Source organism: Numida meleagris, unplaced genomic scaffold, assembly GCF_002078875.1.
Source record: "Numida meleagris isolate 19003 breed g44 Domestic line unplaced genomic scaffold, NumMel1.0 unplaced_Scaffold119, whole genome shotgun sequence".
Taxonomy (NCBI): Eukaryota; Metazoa; Chordata; class Aves; order Galliformes; family Numididae; genus Numida; species Numida meleagris.
The window spans coordinates 1818944-1837113 of record NW_018362987.1 but is presented as its reverse complement, the minus strand read 5'-3'; the positions used below and the strand labels follow the sequence as shown (position 1 = coordinate 1837113).

The following is an 18170-nucleotide window of genomic DNA, read 5'->3' as shown; positions in this document are numbered from 1 at the left end:
CTGCTTGGACCCACAGTTTGGAGAGTGGCAATGTTGTGCTCCTTACCCTTTCTAAGCCTCCAGACTGCCATCTGCAACCTGCCTTGTCCCTCACCCGCATACAGCAAGAGATCTATGCTGAAAATCTCCATGTTCCTCCAGAGGTTTAAAGCAGTATAATTACTCAGAGCCCAGTGGACCCTATCTTACTTTATTATTAATTTTAATACATGTATTTGGAAAAATGGCCTTATCCTCTAGGCATTCTTCTTCATCAGTTCAAGAATTTCTTTGTATATTTGTTCATATACTTGCATACCCCAGAGGAAATCAAAGTGGACGAATTCGGGGATATACTTTTTGTAAGCCACGTTGGTTATACGAGGCAGTGTTATATTTACATCTTCAGGGGCAGAAATCCAGTCCTTGCCACCAAACCATGCAGCAAGTGGTGCTTTCATATTTTCCAGCTCATAGAAGGGCGGGGTGCTCTGGAAAATAAATAACATTGACTAAGAATGGAAGGTCTGGGAAGTCACGGGCAGACTGAAAATACAAAGTACTCTTGATTGCTGCTTAAGATTTCCTCTCTCTCTCAGTAAATGGCATATCAATGGACGTACTAACTATGCCTTGAACTCCTATGCATTTTACCAGAGGTTCAAAAAGTCGTCAGTGAATGGCATCATTCAACTCTTTTGTGTAAGAAAGGTAGAATCCCATGTGATCATACCAGGTAAATTCCATAAATCCCATAAAATTATGTCTCAGACACAGCAATATTTTCATTTTAATTTTTGTTTTGTGTTTTTAAACTGACAAATGAGAATGGATTTCTCTTACCTGGTTATAATGAAGCATGTTGTCACTGCCATAATCATAATATTTGAATTCCCCTGTTTGATAGAGCTAGAAGAGGACAAGAGCTATGTTTATTTTCCATGCATTACAGGGGACCACGAGAAAAACAAAAGCAGGTGAGGAAGGATAACTGGTAGCTTCAAACAACAGTGAGAAGCTATTTCTGATTGCTTATTCTATTGAGAGCATGAAAGAACAGAATCAGAACAACACTAGTGATATCAACATAAATCAAATTCCCATCTTGCCTCAGAGGGACAGCACAACTTGGGGAGGTGGCTTGTCTTTTGGGACAAAAAACGTCTGGAAGCTGAAGCCACAGAAACGCACAGTTCACCTAGCTTACATCCAAAAGTTAGCCTCAAAGAAGACACCAGTCAGACCTTTGAGCAAGTTTCCTTTGTCTGTCATGGTCAAAGTCTACAAACAGAAAGATATAAATGCATATTTTCAATGATTTATTGTGGATATTGGCTCTATTAACCCTCATCCTTTACTCTTAACATCTCCTGTGCTAGTTTATTACCAGTTTTTTCTTCCATCTCCAAGCAGATCTAAAGTCTCCTGACTTTTGTTGAAAGTTGTGGCCAAAAGAATTGTGTTATCACAAGAGTTTCATGTCAAATTTTACCCTTCATACTAACACAGCTCTTCAGGGAAAGCAATGAAGCATTGTATCTGAGAATTGAGAAGAGATTCTTGGCAGCTTAGAGAGGAGAATGTGAGCCCTGGTTGCTTGCATTCAACAGGAACAAATATTACCTGGCGCCAATGTAACATGTTTTTTAGGGATGTTGAATCAGGGTAGTGGGACAGGTAGACATCAATGCGGCTCTGCAAGAAACCATTGGAGACATTTATTCTCTGTGTAGCAGGAAATCTCATGAGAAATACATTTGACCCAGTTCTGTAGCCATACAACAAATCTTTTACTCACACAAGCTAGCTGGGGCTCTTATTTGCACAAAGTGCTTTGTCTTATCTCTGTGAAGGCACAACTTAGCCCTGTGCCATGCAAACCCACACTGCAGGCAGCAGCATTAAGTGTGCTACAGAGCTCCCTTCAGTGAGCATAGCAACTTTCATGGGATGCCGGGTCGCATTACGAGTCTATGTGGTTTCAAAACAAAGTAAAAATCTGTCTCTTGTAATCCAGACCCTGTTGCAAAGACAATGTGCAACACATCACAGTATTCTACTTGTTATTTCTCAAGCACTCCCTGCTTAGGAAATTGAGGAATAATATCAGCACCTTCCTTGAGAAACAATAGACCAGCTCCCACCCCATCTCTGTTCTGGGGATCTGCGGTGCAAGTGGCCAGCCCCACAGTCTGCCCCATATCTGAAAGCTGATGAGAACAGGACACTGTTCTTTACCTGATTGCACATCCACACTGGGTTCTAACAACAGAAAACTGAATCAGTAAGAAGTAATCTGGAAGATACGCACCACATTTAAGCTGTTGGTGAACCCACCAGGCAAGTACAGGACCAAGGAGCAAAAGCTTTTAAAGAGCGTGTAGCTGCACAGACGAGATGTCACTTGCTTCAAGATCTCATCCTTGTCGAAGACAACCGTGCGTCCTAAGATGAGCTGTGAAATTCAAAGGCATTGGTTGTTGTGGCTCACGATGAGCCACGATGTGGCTCAGCAACACTTGGAGGAAAGCTTGCAGAGCCAGGACAGCTCTCATGATGGAGATGATGGAAACAAGGATCCTTATATTGCGCGGCTGACCCTGGTCAGGAAACCTAAGAATAAGGTTTTGTCTACCAAACCAGAGGAGTGCTGGGGGCAAACCCACCTTAATCAGACCCTCAGGAAGGTCAAACACTCTGACCAAGGGTGACTTCATATTTGAGCTTGTGGTGATAGGAGCCAGGGCAAAAAACATCTTGATTTTGCGATCCAGCTCAGGAATGGAAGAAAATGCGATGAAACCTATAGGAGTGAGAAAGAATTAGACCCTGCCCTGATACTTACACATGATTTTTGACTTGAGATGCCTGTGTCCATTGTAAGAACCCGTAGAGCATGCTGTAGCATGCAGATATGAGGGCATGTTGGTGTCCCAACTGGGACCCTTTGCTACTGATGCATTTCAGCTCCCAGCTTGACTGTTGAGTCCATCTGCAGCTCCCACAACCTCTTCTTGAGGCTCTGGCAGTGGTGGGATAGATCAAAAGTCATTGTCTCAACCAGTTTTGGACCACCAATGCTCAAAATTTTTCCATTAATGCAAACTGGGATTTTTACCCACTCACAGCCAACTTAAATCCCATGCTCTCGTAAGTACCTGTGGTAGTGCCTTGAGAGTAAGCCACATAATATAACTGCTCCTGTCCTGTTTTCTGCAGAATGTAGTTGATTGTTGCTGGAAGGTCATACATGGCCATCTCATGAAAGCTGCAGTGGAGACATAACTAAATTACTGTCGCTGATCTTCAACACTGAGAGTGACAGGCACATGACAACTTTTGTGAAATGGCATTCCCACCAGCATGTTCACAGGATCTGTGCTACTACTGCTGAGTGGCAATGTTTATTTGCTATTTGTCCCCATAAAGTAGTAGTATATTTACTCTGGAAAGTACCACCTGCTACTATCACTTGGAAGAGCCCCAGAAGCTCCTTGGACATTTTGGAGCAAGAACTTGTTTGCAGGAAAAGGCTAAAAGAGCTGTGTGTGCAATTGACAGGCTGTATTAGGGAAAGGCTATTTGGGGAGCTGGCTAGGGCTTGGGCAGACACAGGCTCCCCGATCAGATCTTGGTGATGCAGCCACTTCTCCAGCCTAGGGAAACTGCAGGACCAGGATCAGAGCCTAATAGAAAGTACCAGATCTATTCCACCCTTCCAAAAGCACTCCCAGGAAGATCTAGTGGCATTTCTGTAGCTTCGATTAAAATACCTGTAGGATGAATATTTCTCACTGCGAAATTCAAACTCTTTGTGCTTTCGTGACCAGCTGTTCCCCCTGCTGTTTCCTATCCAGACATCATAGCCAGCATCTGCAAGGATGAAGCCCAGGCTTCTGTTGGGCAAGTTTGTAACCCAGTTACTGCCCTCCAGCACCAGGCCATGCTGCAGGAGCACCGCAGGTTTGGGAGCTGAAAGAAGAAGCAAAGGATTGTTTTCTCCAGCTGCTAACATAACTCCCCATTTACACTTCAGATAACTTTTTGGCACCACCCCAATGGAGAATTGGCTACAGTGCACAACTAAGTCCCATAGCAAGAGACATGGATACTGGAGGAGACCAAGAGAACCTCCACCCATTTCTGCTTGCCGTATGGCAGGTCCCAGCATCCCAGAACAAACCTAAGGACTTTTTGACGAAGGATCAAAAAAACCTGAACTGCTATAGAGTAGAAGAGAGTATGGAAAGATTTAGTTTGGAAAGGACCTCTTTGCTCCAATCCCTGGTAAAAAGGGGTATTTTTCAGACCCTCAGTATATGACTTGGATTTCCACCCTGGGCAGCTGAGGACAAAATTACGTGAATGGAAATCTGGCTTTTTACACTTACTTGTCATGCTCATATTCCAGTTGTCCCGTTTTCCCAGGAGAGTGACAGCCTACCAAGTCTACCAAGATTGAGACACTGCTTTGAAACTGGTGCAAGTCAGGAACAGAAAGCCATCAGAATGGTGAGATGGCATCAGATTGGACATGAGGTTTATTATGGGTAATAAATGACTCTTAACTGCTCTACCAGGAATACCTTTATCCAGTACATGGGTCCATAGTCCAGCTTCCCTTGTGGAAGGGAAATCATGGATTTGGCTGGCTTTGAAAGTCTGGGGTGAGATTTCTTTGCCCTGTTCATTTTCCTTATCATTCCATTCCTCTTTGCAGTAGATCCCACAGGACCAGCAAAGTTGGCATGGTTGGCATCTGCATTTCTTACTCTCTTGAGACTAATCCTGCAGGGATGCTTCACTGAGAACCCAGCCAATGTTGAGGAAGCCCTGCCCATGGCCTCCTCCAACCCAGGAAAGTTTTTGGGGCCTCAGGACCCAGCAGACCTTCCTATGGCACTTACGGTGGCAGAACATGCTGGATCCGAGTGTTTCTGCTTCATGGGAGGCACTCATGCTTCCTGAATCGTCTCTGCCATGAGGAATCCTCTGTATGGTAAGGTAATAGCCATCTTCTGTTACCACTTCATGCTCCTCATAGGGGTATCCGTGGTAGCGAACAATTTCACCCTACAGGAAGGGAAGGACAACATTGGACATATCCCCAGGGGGTTCTCCATCCCAGAGCAATGCCACACCAAGATAGTGACTCCTGCTGTCAGCAGGAGAGTGAAACTGTGACCTCTCAATGTCCCTTCCACCCACGCTGTGTAGACGCCATGACTTCAGTGAAAAGCTCTGGCAGCTGTAAGTTTCTCAAACTCCATGAACAGGTCTGGTAAAGAAGGGCCCACAGATGACTTTTATTTTGCAATCAGTGCTTGTTAAGAGTCAGGCAGCAATGAGAGCAAAGCTCCAAGCCTGGACCAAACCTATTCACCTAGACCGAGCTCCCTAAAAATGTCTGCTGTAAATCTCAATGTACATGTGCAATGTAGACAGAAGCTTCAATAAATCCCTGGCTCAAACTCTGGTAAAGATACACATGCAGAGACCATGGGTCTTACTTAGGCCATAACAGTAAATAACTTGCATGCCCAAGATTTGGGCTTTTTAGGAGAAAGTATGACAGCAGGAAAAGAGCAGAGGGAAGTCAAGACTTACAACGTCCATGGACGCCTCAGGGCTTGCACTGGAACTTTCAGTAGTATAGATTAAGTAAGTAAAGGTGATGAACAGCCACATCGTGGTTCTCTGCAAAATATCATCAAGATGGTGAACAGACGACATCGAATTTACTGACATAGTAGATAGGGATGGCATTTGACAAGTGCTACACTTTTATTAGGATATTAATACAATCCCCAGGCAGATAATTTTAAAGTTGAAATTCTCTAATTTGTTCTGAAAATTCTGCTTATCTTGAGCAATCTTGAACAATGCCAGAGTCCAAACTTCATCACATTTTAGCCATGTATTCTCAGTCAGATCCTTTTATTCAGAAAAATAATTCACATGCACATACGTTTATATATCTTTACCCACCTGAGACTCTTCATTTTAAGTCATGTTTTGGACAGTCAGAAGAATAGATTATTTGGTAGCTGAACCAGTCAGAAATAAATCACCCAGTTTTAAATTTTAGGATAACAGATGCTTTGTTTGTAAAATAAACTTTTTGTTAGGTGCTTGTTAGAGTTGAAGGTAGGATTTTAGAGACCCCAGGACACACTGGATTTGCTCTGGTATCAAATAGAATTTTGCAGGTTTTTCAAGGCTGGAAAGCCCACAGGAAAGAGCCATGTCAAGCACCAGCCAAATACACAGGTGGTTTGGCATTGGCATGCCCAAATCTTGCATCCACCCCACTGCTTCCTTGCAAAATATCTTCCTGGCCAAGGACAGGAAGAGTGTAAGAAGGTTTCCCTTGTCCTCCTTCATGACCTACCTCTCTCCAGCTGGAGGAACCAGCTTTCCTTGCTGCAAGACATTATTTCATAGTGAGGAAGAAAGTCACCTACTCCCTCTGCTGTTCCTACAGAAGACCCAGTCAGGATCTCACCTGCACTGCTGTGCTGGTGGGGGGACCTGGTAGGTCCCTTACCCACCTTCCTGTTCAACTGTCACCATCGTTGGGTCTTGGTGGCCATGGCTTGGCCCAGCTGAGTCCCAAACCCCCAGGAGGAGACCAGCTGCCATCTCAACTCCAGCAGCTTCCTGCACTGGTCTCATTGCTTGAATCAAAAAGCACAGCAAGGATGGACAGAAAGAGAAAGAAAGAATTTCTGGGATGCAACATCACAGGAAAACTATGTAAATTCAGTAGAAGAGCCTGGCATGAGATGGCCATCCTGGGAAAACATTCCCTTTGTAAAGTTAAACCCAAAGGACCCACTGCTGTGCAGCCCCTGGTGAACCCCAAGAGGATTAACAAAGAGAAACCCCACTCACCAGCACATTCTTGACCCCCGGGCACCAAAGCAGGGAGTGTTACCTGTTGGGTCAGCTGCAGTAGGATGGATTCCTTCTTTCCTCAGGTCCGCTCTTGTCAAGCTGTTATTGCCTCTGCTCTGTGCAGCCAGGAGTGCCACAGGTCACCTCTCCCCAATCCTTTCTCCCGCTAGGGTGTAATTTACCCGAGGACTGGAATCACTCTGGAATGAGAAACCCTTCTGACATGGGCTTGCATGGGAATATTTTTGTGGCGCTGAAGAATAGGCAAGAGCTGTAACAAATTGGTTATTCCCACCTGATGCAGCACAGCATAATCCAGCATTGGCTGTGACCTCAGTGAAGCCAATGTGATGCCCCCAGACCAGTCTCCAGGTGCATTGGGGTGGATCTGCTGTATGGAGAGGGAAGGGACTGGGATAAAACTGCTGTGTGCTCCCACCTGTGTGTTCACGCTGGCTGAAGACGCTCTTTGTGGAGACAGTGTGGGCTGCGGGTGGATTGTTGGCAGCACTGCCTTCCAAGCTGCCTCTCTGCTCCTCGCCAAGCTGCCCACACACCTGCACGTTGCAGCAAACAGGCTTTCAGGGAGCAGCACACTCCGAGGCTTCATCTGGCTCCACTGCCTCTCCTGTTGTTGACACTTGATAGGTCTGGCCAAGCACAACTTTCTAAAAGGCAGACATGAGCTCTTTGGGAAGCCTACATATCAAGCCCACCTCGATCCCAAGCTGTAAGTACTGCTTTTCACCACGGATGAGCTGAGGCAGAGCCAGGAGCCCTCCCAGCCTCACCTTTACGAGTAGTGAGTCAGATCCAAGCCTGGTTTGTCCCTGAAGGGCAAGGAGGAAAGGCAGAGAAACAGGATCAAGAATGTCAAGGTGAGAAACCACTCCTCCTGCCTCTCAGCACCTATCAAGATGAGACATAGCTCACCTTTCTTTTGGGGAGAGGCCATCAGAGAGACTCCTGGCCCAGCTACAGCCTCTCCTGGCCCAACTATGGACACTTCTGACCTAGCTATGGCCTCTCCTTGTCCCTCTCACCATGTATGGAGCTGTATTACTTCCCATACTACTTGAGCCTGATGGATGGAGAGCTGAGAAGGAGCTGGACGTTGTGCTCCCAGTGCCCTCCAGTGCACAGTCCGGACACACTCCTTCTGTGGGATGGGGACTTTGATCCAGTACATATGCCAAGGCTGCTGCACCACCAGGACAGAGCCATTTCCCCCATTCCCTCTCCTATTCCCAGCCCATATCTCACTGCTGCCAGCACTGCAGCCCCACAAATACTCCCTGACCCCCCTAAAGCACTGATAGCATCAGGCTGGAAAGCCTCCAGAGTGACCTCAATGAGCCAAAAATTATTGCATGGGCTCTTAAAGCATGAACAAGCCAATAAAGGTAGCAGCAGAGATCTCCTGAAGCATCAGTATCAGCTTGCTCAGAGGCTTATCTGCCATCTGCTGAAATAAGACCTGTGCATGCTGCAGCCTGTAGTGAGTGGGACATCTGGGCTGCCTTTGCACCCCCAGTCATCCACAGCATTGCAGAAGAGGTTTCTATCAGGCAACTGCAGCCTTGACCTGACACGCTTGTTGATATTTTTATTCTTGTCTTCTCTCTCCTAAAAAAAAACCAAACAAACAAAAAAAACCCTATTTTTCCTGTTGGTTGCACTTGTTACTTGGTAAATGTTATATTTTTCTTACCTGTCCCAAACAACAATTTAAAAAAAAACCTCTACAAAATCAAGATAAAATATATAATTTTAAACTTAAAAGCCAAGCTCACCTCATAGGTTGCAAAATATATTTTGTTTTCCTCTTGCAATAACCAAAACCTACTGAAAGGAAGAGAAAGAAGGGGCTAGTTTGAAAGCATCGAACAGCTGGACTGCTTCATAATTGCTGGAAGATATCAGATCCCTGCAGGACTGGAGTGAATTGGTGTGAATGCCCTGCACATATGGGTTTTATCTGCCTGTAGTGCAGGTGGACATGGCTTCTGTCTGGCTGTGAATCAGTGATCCTGAGCAAGAGCCACTAAACTAATAGTAAAAACTCCTTTACCTCATGGGCACTGAGGGCTCAGGGAAAGGTGTTTCTGACTGCCAGCTGGTTTGATATCGATAAGGGAATAAGGAAAGTTTGAACTGGGTTGAATTCTGAAATTGAGTTCTCAGAGATTATAAGATGCATACATTCTTTGAACATTCTTCAATTTTCTCAAGACTTTTTTTCAAAGCTTTGAAAGGTTTTGTTGCCATTTGAAACCACGTTTTGAATGCAATTTTTTTAAAAGGTATACAATCTTTGGAAAACAAGCTAAAGCCAGCTTCTCTCTTTTGACAAAAACCAAGTCACATCAATTTGACGGCAACATTTGCAAGGCCTTCTGCTCCTGGACGGGCCTTCTGCAGGGCCGCCAACACCAGGAGCCAGCACAGGGACAGGAGATTTTGGAGAGGGAAGGCCACCAAGCACCCTCTCTCCTCACAGACTTGCAAGGTCCAAGCATGCCTAAAGCCACTTTAGTTACTCTTTCCTAAATTGTTCAGAGCTACTTGCTCTTTGGCCGGTTGCTTTCCAGTCACATAAACGCAGAAGTCTTGGACCGAGTGTTGTGGGATGGCGATCTCCTACGGAAAAGGGACATTCTGGAAAACAGGGGATGCCGTGAAAGCACTTGAGAGAGGATCTCACCTAAGGCATATCCTATTGGTACATCTCAAAACTGGTCACTCACATCTGGTGCCCACAGCAGGGCTCTGGTGACCTCAGCAGGTGGAGGTGGTGGTGGAGGGCCAGGGCACAGGGTATTCTTCCCCCAGCACCACCTGTGGTTTGGCTATGGGTCTCTCAGAAAGTGGAGGAGACACAGTATAGTGGAAGCCAGAAGTAAGCCTCTTTGTAGTTCTCTCCATGTATCCTAGTTGGTAATGAAGCTTATTGCTGCTCCTTTTGACAAAGATCAGGTGAGAGTTTTCAGTGCTGTTGTGTGAAAAAAATCAAGCTCATGTTTTTCTGCGTTGGTGACAACAGAATGTGAAGTCTGCTACTGGAAAATATCCAGAGCACCTCTCTCTCTGGATTGTTTTCCTACTTTATTGCCAGGGAAAGAAGCAAGGTTTTGTGCAGCTCCATCGCTACATTACCATTTTGTTACCTTGAGTGCTCTGAGCAGTTTTGAGTGCCACAGTGTAAGAAGGACATAAAACTATCAGAGAGTGTCCAAAGGAGAGCTATGGAGATGGTGAAGAATTTAGAGGGCAAGATCATTGAGTCATAGAATCACAGAACAGCTTGGTTTGGAAGTGACCTCAAATCATCCAGTTCTAACCCCCCTGCCACAGGCAGGCTTCCCAACTACTAGATCAAATACAGGATAAGGGTGCTCAAGGCCCCATCCACTCTGGCCTTAAATGCCTCCAGGGATGGGTCATCCACAACCTCTCTGGGCAGCCTGTGCCAGGGTCTCACACCCTCTCAGTGAAAAACTTCCCCCTGACATCTAATCTAAATATTCCTTCCTTTAGTTTAAAATGATTCCCCCTTGTCCTATCACTATCTACCCATGTAAAAAAGTTATTTTCCCTCTTGTTTATAATCTCCCTTTAAATATTGGAAGGTTGTAATGAGGTCTCACTGGAGTCTTCTCTTCTCGAGGTTGAACAAGCCCAGTCTATCAACCTTTCTTCATGGGGGAGGTGCTCCAGCCCTCTGACCATCTTTGTGGACCTCCTCTGGACCCTCTCCAACAGCTCCGTATCTTTCCTGTGTTGGGAGCCCCAGACTTGGATATAGTATGCCAGATGGGGCCTCATGAGGGCAGAGAGGGATAATCCCCTCCCTCGTTGTACTGGCCACCCCTCTTCTGATGGCACCCAGGATACTGTTGGCCTTCTGGGCTGCAAGTGCACGCTGTTGGCTCATGTTAAGTTTTTCATCAGCCAGGACCCCTAAGTCCTTCTCAGCACGGCTGCTCTCAATGAGTTCTTCTCCCAGTCTGTATGCATACCCAGGATTGCCCTGACCCAAGTGTAACATATTGCATTAGGCTTTGTTGAACCTCATTAAGTTTATATGGGCCCAAATTCCAAGCTTGTCAAAGTCCCTTCACATGGCATCCCTTCCTTCTGTTCTATCAGCTGTGCCACTCAGCTTGATATTTGAGATACGTGAGGAGTGGCTGAGGTCCCTGCATCTGTCGGTCCCAGAGCAGAGCAGGCTGAGGGAAGCCCTCATGGCAGCTGCAGCTCCTCACAGGGAGCAGCAAGGCAGCACTGAGCTCTGCTCTCTGTTACAGCAGTGGCCCGAAGGAACGGCTTGGAGCTGTGTCAAGGGAAGGTCAGGTTGAGATGATGGAAGGGGTCTGCACCAGAGGGTGGTGGGCATGGAATGGGCTGCGCACAGCAGTGGGCAAGGCCTTGAGTGCCAGAGCTCAGGGAGTGTTTGGGCATCATTCTCAGACATAGAGTTTGAAGATATGGGGTTTATGGACACAGTCTGCCAGAGAAAAAAAGGGTCAGTTCAATTCCTTAGATCTGCAGGGATTACAGTCCCATAGCCAAAAGTTGGGAGGCTACAGAGGGAATTCCCTCTTAAAGGTACAGGTAGCGCCAAAGAGAATTGACAGCCATCGTGTGGGTGCTAATTGTTGTGAGAGAACAAGGAGGAGGGATGCATGGTGGCTGCACATGGTGGGAAGTGTCCCTCCCAGCATCTGGTAAGAGTTGGCTCTGCTAAACCTGGGGGATTTCTGGGGAGATCTCCAGATGGCGGTCTTTGCAGGTCTGCAGAACATACTGCGTCTCAGTGCTCCTTCCCAAGTATTTAGGGAGTCTGAGCCATGTCTGTTGACAGCAGATCACACTAAGGATATGAGTGCTGTAGATTTCCAACAGCTGGAAGGACAGGAGCTGGCCTAGGGAGGAGAAGGCTTAGGAGAGACCCATTGCAGGGTCAGTGCTGTGAAAAGGTGGGGGTAAGGCTTTGAGGGGTGGCTGGATTAGTGTCAGACCATCAAACCATGCAGGTGGAGTAGTGGGAGCAATGTGAAGGGTTCTGGAGGCTGGGGCAGAGAGCCACAGGCATCACAAGAGGACTGGTCTCAGCATGTGCCATGGCTGTGCCATGGACAGGGGCCAGGGAGAGTGGTGGGACAGGGGCAGCTTTCCTGTGCCTGAAGGTGCCTAGCATCACCAGCTATTTAATACCAACTTTGATACCAGCTCCAGGGTTCCAAGAGGTCCTTCCCAATGGGCAACAAGCAAAGGACACTGGTCCCTGTAGGTGAGAGTTAAGAGTTGTGCTTGCCAGCATCTCACCCAAATGTTGATCTGTCATAGCTGTCCAGCCCTAATGCTCTGCTCTTTCTTGGGTGCCAACTCTTGTTCCTAGAACAAAAGAAGGCAGTACCCTTTGGACCTGGTGTTAGAGCATCTTACTGGGATAGATGGGTTGTGATGGGCCCTCACTGGACCAGTCTTTAGTGAAAGGGGCCTCCCTGCCCCACACAGACTTCTGGAGACAGCTGCAACTTTGGAAAGAAGAGTGTCAAGATGAGCTCTTGCAAAGCTTCATGATGACCTAGCATGGGAGCAGGGCCAAGGGCAGAAGACACAGAATTCAAGAGTGATGCCATCCATGATATCAGATGCAGGTCTCAGTAGACATGGACATCTTAGTGTAGGTACTGGGCAGACATGGCTGCCCTGTAGGTTTTGGGGAGCTATGAGGAATAATCACTAGTTTTGAATGACCTGAAACACTACCAGATACTGATGAGTGTGCAGAGCCCCACCAGACACACACAGTATTACTCACATTGTATGCTTGAAGGAAGAAATTCCTGCAGTTTATGGAGAGAGGAGACAAAATGTAATGTTTTCTCTGCACAAATGGGTCCTGACAGGTGCAAATGTCAAAACCAAACAGTTCACAGGTAATGCAGTAGGTACCTCTACTCTGGCCTCATAGCCCTTCTCTTTTTAGTTTCATTTCTACAGACCATTCAGAGGAGAAGCAACATCTCTGGTCCTGTCCTCCTGGATGGTGTCTGGACAGAAGCCTCTGTGCACAGGGATGTCCTCAACTTGCAAAGCTCCTGACCCAGTCATCTGTGGTGTCAGTCCCACCAAAGCTTCTGCTCAGAGGCTTCCTCATCTGTGGTCTTTTGTCCAACAACATGTGGATTGATCATGTCTTAGGGAGTCTCTCCTGCTCTGCCTCTGCTGTTCAGCTGCCTGAGGCAGACATAGGTTAGATTGGACAGATCCCTGTAGGTCTCCAGCCAGTCTCAAAGCAGGGCAATTTTCTAGCCAGATTAGGCTACTCCATGCTTTGTCCAGTCCAATTTTAAGCATATTCACAAATGGACATACCACCAACAATCCAGCACTTGTTCCATTGCTTAATTGCATTTACTAAGACTTTTCCCCACTAAAATCTGGATATATTTCTGGGCAACACCAACTGTTGATCTTATCCTGCAGGTCACTGGGCAAAAGATGATTCATTATGATGGCCTTTCTTGGGACAACATTTGAGAGGTGTTGAGACAGGAAATACCATTCTTGTTACACTTACACTGTAGGATCATTAGAAGTCATTAGACTCCCTGCTCTGTACAAACGCAGTTTGCCCCAAATGGGAAGCTGCTGCAAAAGTTTCCCCTTCTTGATATCCAGTAATATCTCAAATGTCTTCTTCTCTAGCAGTTGTATGCCAGTGGCTTTCCCTGCCACTTCTTAACCTTTTACTTGTATCTGTGTTCTTCTTGGGTAACTGGTTAAGACTTTCAGTGCAAGGTAACAACATTTTGCATAAGAGGAGCCTTGGATCATCAAGCTGATAATCAAATATTATTTAACTCTATGGCACTTCTCAGCATGGTTTTAACTCTTTTTTTCTGCCTTGTCAGGTGCAAGCCTGAAGCTGCCTGAAAGTTTATTTAAGGGCAGGGCTCCTTGCATTGGCATTCCTAGCTTGGTATTTTGCCACCAGCATGGAGTCATTTTCTAGGTAGCAGAGGCAGCAAATATGGCCATATAGACGGAGCAGGAATGCAGAGGGCAGTGAAGTCATGCGCAGAGGCATTTGTAGGTGTCTGAGTTCCTGCAAATAATCTGTACACCTTGTGCTAAACATACTCTGCTGAATTTGCTCTATCCACCAGAAGCACTGGAGATACATGCTCTGGTTTACTCAAGCCACTGTAACAGAGTTTGGAAAAAGACCACAAGACAAGCTTGCAGGTAAATAAACTCTGCTGTTCTGATTGCTTGGACTGCTGCCAGCCCTGGTCTGAGTCCTGACATTTGTGCTCCAAGAAACACCACATGTTACCAAACCAACCCCCTTCCTCCAGGACCTCGGCTGACTGGGGGGAAAAGGACCTGTAACTAAACAAAGCTCTTGCTAGTGCCACATCCTGCTCTTTCATGCAAGTATTTCAATTTAGGAAAACAAACAATAATTCTGTTGATGAAAAATCACAATAAGCATGGGTTCATCCAAAACAGAGTCATTTCACTTTGACAAAGAAATGTGCTAAGAAAAGGTGGTGATATTGCCCCCCAAAAGTGACAAGCACTTGTGCCCCATTATGTCTTCTGCTGTGCTGAATGGTTGCTACTTGATCTCCTTCAACCAGTGCAACACTGTCCTTCCAGGGCTGTAGATATGCTTGGTCTACAGAAGACTAAGGCAGGAGATCTCCACGTCCTGTAGAGCAAGCTGGATCAAGAGTGACACCAACTGCTTTGAGAGCATTGAACAAACTCAGCTGTTAAAGTGGAGATCCTCCTGCTATATGGGAATGGACCGCTTGGGTTCTCAGCAAGGTTGATGGAGTTTGTGCTGGCACCCTAATTCAACAAAAAATAAGGTTCCATTGGTCCTGTCCAAGTCTCTCCAGAATTCCCATGGTGTTCCTACCATTTCTAAGACTTGTTCAACACCTTGAGATGAGGGAGAAAATGCTATTTTTTTCCTGGTGAAAAAATCTTCCTGCTATGCTCCCAGAGGAAGCTTAGTTGAGACTGAGAGGACAATCTTCTGCTACATCCCTTGCCAGAAATCTCCACTCCAAGTAGATCCTTGGCTCTTGCGTGGCTGGTGACTGTGCTTGAATAACCTCCTAGAACAAATATTTAATGCTCATGAGTTGGAACTCAGAGAAGAATTGGAGTAGGACAGGAAAGGTTAAGTGGGAAAAGAGCTGTCACAGGGTGACCACAACAAAGTAAAACCCCCAAGAGCCCAGGAATGCATATTGAAGCTCCCTGAAAAGTCATGACCTTCTGTGGAGACCTACCATTGGCATGGTTGTTGCTTGTTCAGATTGAGTCACTAACTGGGAATCCTCCATCAGACTGGTGGCTCCTGGGAGGAGGAACCTTTCTTAACTAATGTCTGAAATGAAAATCCAAATCTGACAGTGGATTTTACCATGTCAAATGGGCTGGTGTCTACAAGCTTTGGCCAAAAGAGTTCCCAGGAGAAGACATTGTGTACACCAGAAACAAATAAGAAAATAAATAATACTGCAGAGGCTAGAAGAAAGCGAAGTGGAGCCCTGGTGTCAAGTCCTCATTTCCAGTGGGCAGCCGCTTTTGCAGTAAGTTCTTGAGGGTCTATGGGATGAGGATCTGGATTTGTGCAGTTCTCACACTGACTTTATCTACTTGTCAGGTGTCATAGCTCAACTCTGGATGTGCACCCAGATGGGATACCAGTACTCCAATCTCAGCAAGTACCACAAAGGAGAAATACAGCATAGACCAGAAACTCCTAATGCACTAATTGCTTGCTCAGGGATGACTGCATCAAGTGCCAGGCTGTTTCTGCTTGTTTTCATCCCCCTGGCTTTTGCTGCTCTGCAGTCATACAGATCCACCCAAGCCAGAGCCATGGCTGCAAGCAGGAGACTGGGCTGGAGATCCCAGAGTTTCCTTCCTGCCACCACTGATCTCCTGGTAGGAGAAATAGTAGGACTGGAAGAGGTGCAATTGTAGGGACCTGCAGATGCAGAGCCATCTCAGAGAGCTGAGATTTGCTTTGCCCTCTGGATTTCCGTGCCAATAAAAGTCAGGTTGTTAACACTGTGTATTCATCCCTTGCTGGGTAAGCCTTTTTCCTTTTAAACTAGACACAGCTGTATTACCTTCTCTAAGCACTGTCATCACCCTTTGCCTGCTTCTGGCACACAGCGCTGACAAACATTGCCAAGGGGAGTCTAAGGCAGGGAAGTTACACATGAGCAGACAGTGACCTGTTTGACAACACTAGAGCATGTTGCCCTTCACATTACAAATGAGGTGCCTGCAATCCTTCTGCAGAGGTATGCCAAAAAATGCAGTTCCCAGTTACTGGATGCCACAAGACGTGGATGTTCTGGATGACATGCTCGTTACCCAACAACTTGTTATCTCCTTTCAAGATGTGGTGCTTTGCTCTTGTCCTCTTTGAGGTTCAGGACACCCTCCCTGAATTATCCTGGAGAGGAAGAGCAGGCAGTGTGATTGCAGAGGGGTCAGGTTTCGTGTCCTTGATGGACAAACCTCAGCCTCTCTGTGTGCCTTTATAAGGCAAGGTGACCAGCTCATCCAGTGTCATTGTCCTTCCCAACTGCATGGACAGGCCTGGAGCAGAAGATCAGGTTGAGCTGTAACATGTGCTTTCCTTCTAGATCATGCTGTTGCTGAAAGAAATGTTCCCAACGGTGTCACAAGGTTTTCTTCATTGCTCCAGCTATTCATTTCTGCTTCTAGAGACACCCATCAGGAACTTGAGCATTTTGGTCTCTGTAACAGTTTTGTCTGGAAAGTCTGCTTTGCAGTTCTGCATCTGAGCAATGTGGGTTTTGTGAGCATCAGCTCTATTGCAGCGAGCTTAGGAAGTAATGCAAACCTCATGGCTCTGGTTGGACATTTCTCTGGTTCTCTGTCCCTTCTGAGGGGATGTGTGTGACTCCACATCGATAGCTTTGACTTGGTTGGATCCTGACTGTGTTATTGTCTCTCCTCTGAGGAAGGTGCTGCTGGGCTTTTGTCAAATGCGTGGGCTCTTGGTGTTTTCTAGTAGACTCTTTTGTTTAGTGCTGGGGCGCAAACACTGGCAGGACCCACAGCTGGATTAAGGGACCCACAATACCTGGGGTCTGAGTCCAGAGGTGCTATAAGGTGCAGCAGAAGCTCCAGAGAAGATGAAATCCCCTCTGCTGATGGGAGCAGGGGATGCCCTGCTGCAGTCTGGCTCTGGAATGCACCAAGTATCTGGGGAATTTTCCAGGAGCGTTAATGAAACTTAGATGACTTGCATGCAGAAGATGTGGACCATCATTTCATTTGGGCCAAATGTGATCTTACCCTGTACGTATATTGAAACCTTACTGCCTATTAGTGCTTGCTGAATGCTACAGGCATGCACAGTGACTAATCTCTTTCCTTCCTCCTTGGCCACAGAGGCTTTGATCTCTTGGGATAGCAGGACAAGTTGCTTGTGAAAATGTCTGAATGCCAGTGCTCTCAATGACACCTGTGGGCTTTGTGTCAGAGCCTGTTCTAGGTCTGAGCTATTGAGCTGTGCCACTGTAATACTTAGATGATGTTGACTTGGACAGCAGAGCCTTCAGTCATGTCCTCCAGGATGTATGCAACATCTTAGTGCTTCTTCCTACTGAGAGAGCCCACTGCTCAGCTGGGTGAGGGGATGGGCCACTGCATTTTGGAGGGGACTTCTGCAAGTCTCTGGTCCAAGTACTACAAGTGGATCAGACCAGCTTGTGTGCAGCCAAGCCTTGGAAACCAAAATGTAGATCCCTCCTTCCCTGTTGCCCTGTCCCAGGGCAGCTTGCATGTCTTACACTCTTGCATCCAGTCTGAACCTCCTGAGTAACTTCCTCATTGCGGCACCTACCTCTTCTTTGTCAGCCTCAGACTGGCTAGCCAAAGGAAGTGCTGGGCTTACAGCTCTTCTGGACAGGCAAGGGACTCTTTCTGACAAATGCAGAAAAGCAGGCTCTCTTGGAACACTATCTCTAAAGTAGCTTTGCTGGTCTTTGGCAGTTTATGCCCTCTTATTGTCAATGGCTACAAAAAAAAAATCATCATTTAAAGGTACATCAGAGGATGTTGCAGTACATCAAACTCACTGAACAAGGGGTAAGCGCTACTTCTCAATCACTGACACATTTTACTATTTTTATAAGAAAATGGTACAAAAAGTGGAATACAAACAATATCGCCCACCCCAACAAGGGAAAGAAACTGTTTCCTAAGTAGTGTGTGCA

The 18170-nt window shown here is 46.4% G+C and overlaps 1 protein-coding gene across 1 annotated transcript; it reads right to left on the bottom strand.

Moving 5' to 3' along the window:
- Window positions 1-236: 236 nt before the first annotated feature.
- LOC110390494 (putative lysosomal acid lipase/cholesteryl ester hydrolase) lies at window positions 237-5782 on the bottom strand. Its single transcript, XM_021381841.1, has 9 exons — window positions 5587-5782; window positions 4887-5052; window positions 3753-3951; window positions 3138-3247; window positions 2646-2782; window positions 2291-2434; window positions 1603-1674; window positions 823-888; window positions 237-470 (listed from the first exon to the last, which is right to left on the bottom strand). Exons 1-9 carry the CDS (start codon window positions 5743-5745, stop codon window positions 237-239), a joined length of 1287 nt encoding a protein of 428 aa, XP_021237516.1. The 5' UTR covers window positions 5746-5782.
- Between the last annotated feature and the right edge of the window lie 12388 nt (window positions 5783-18170).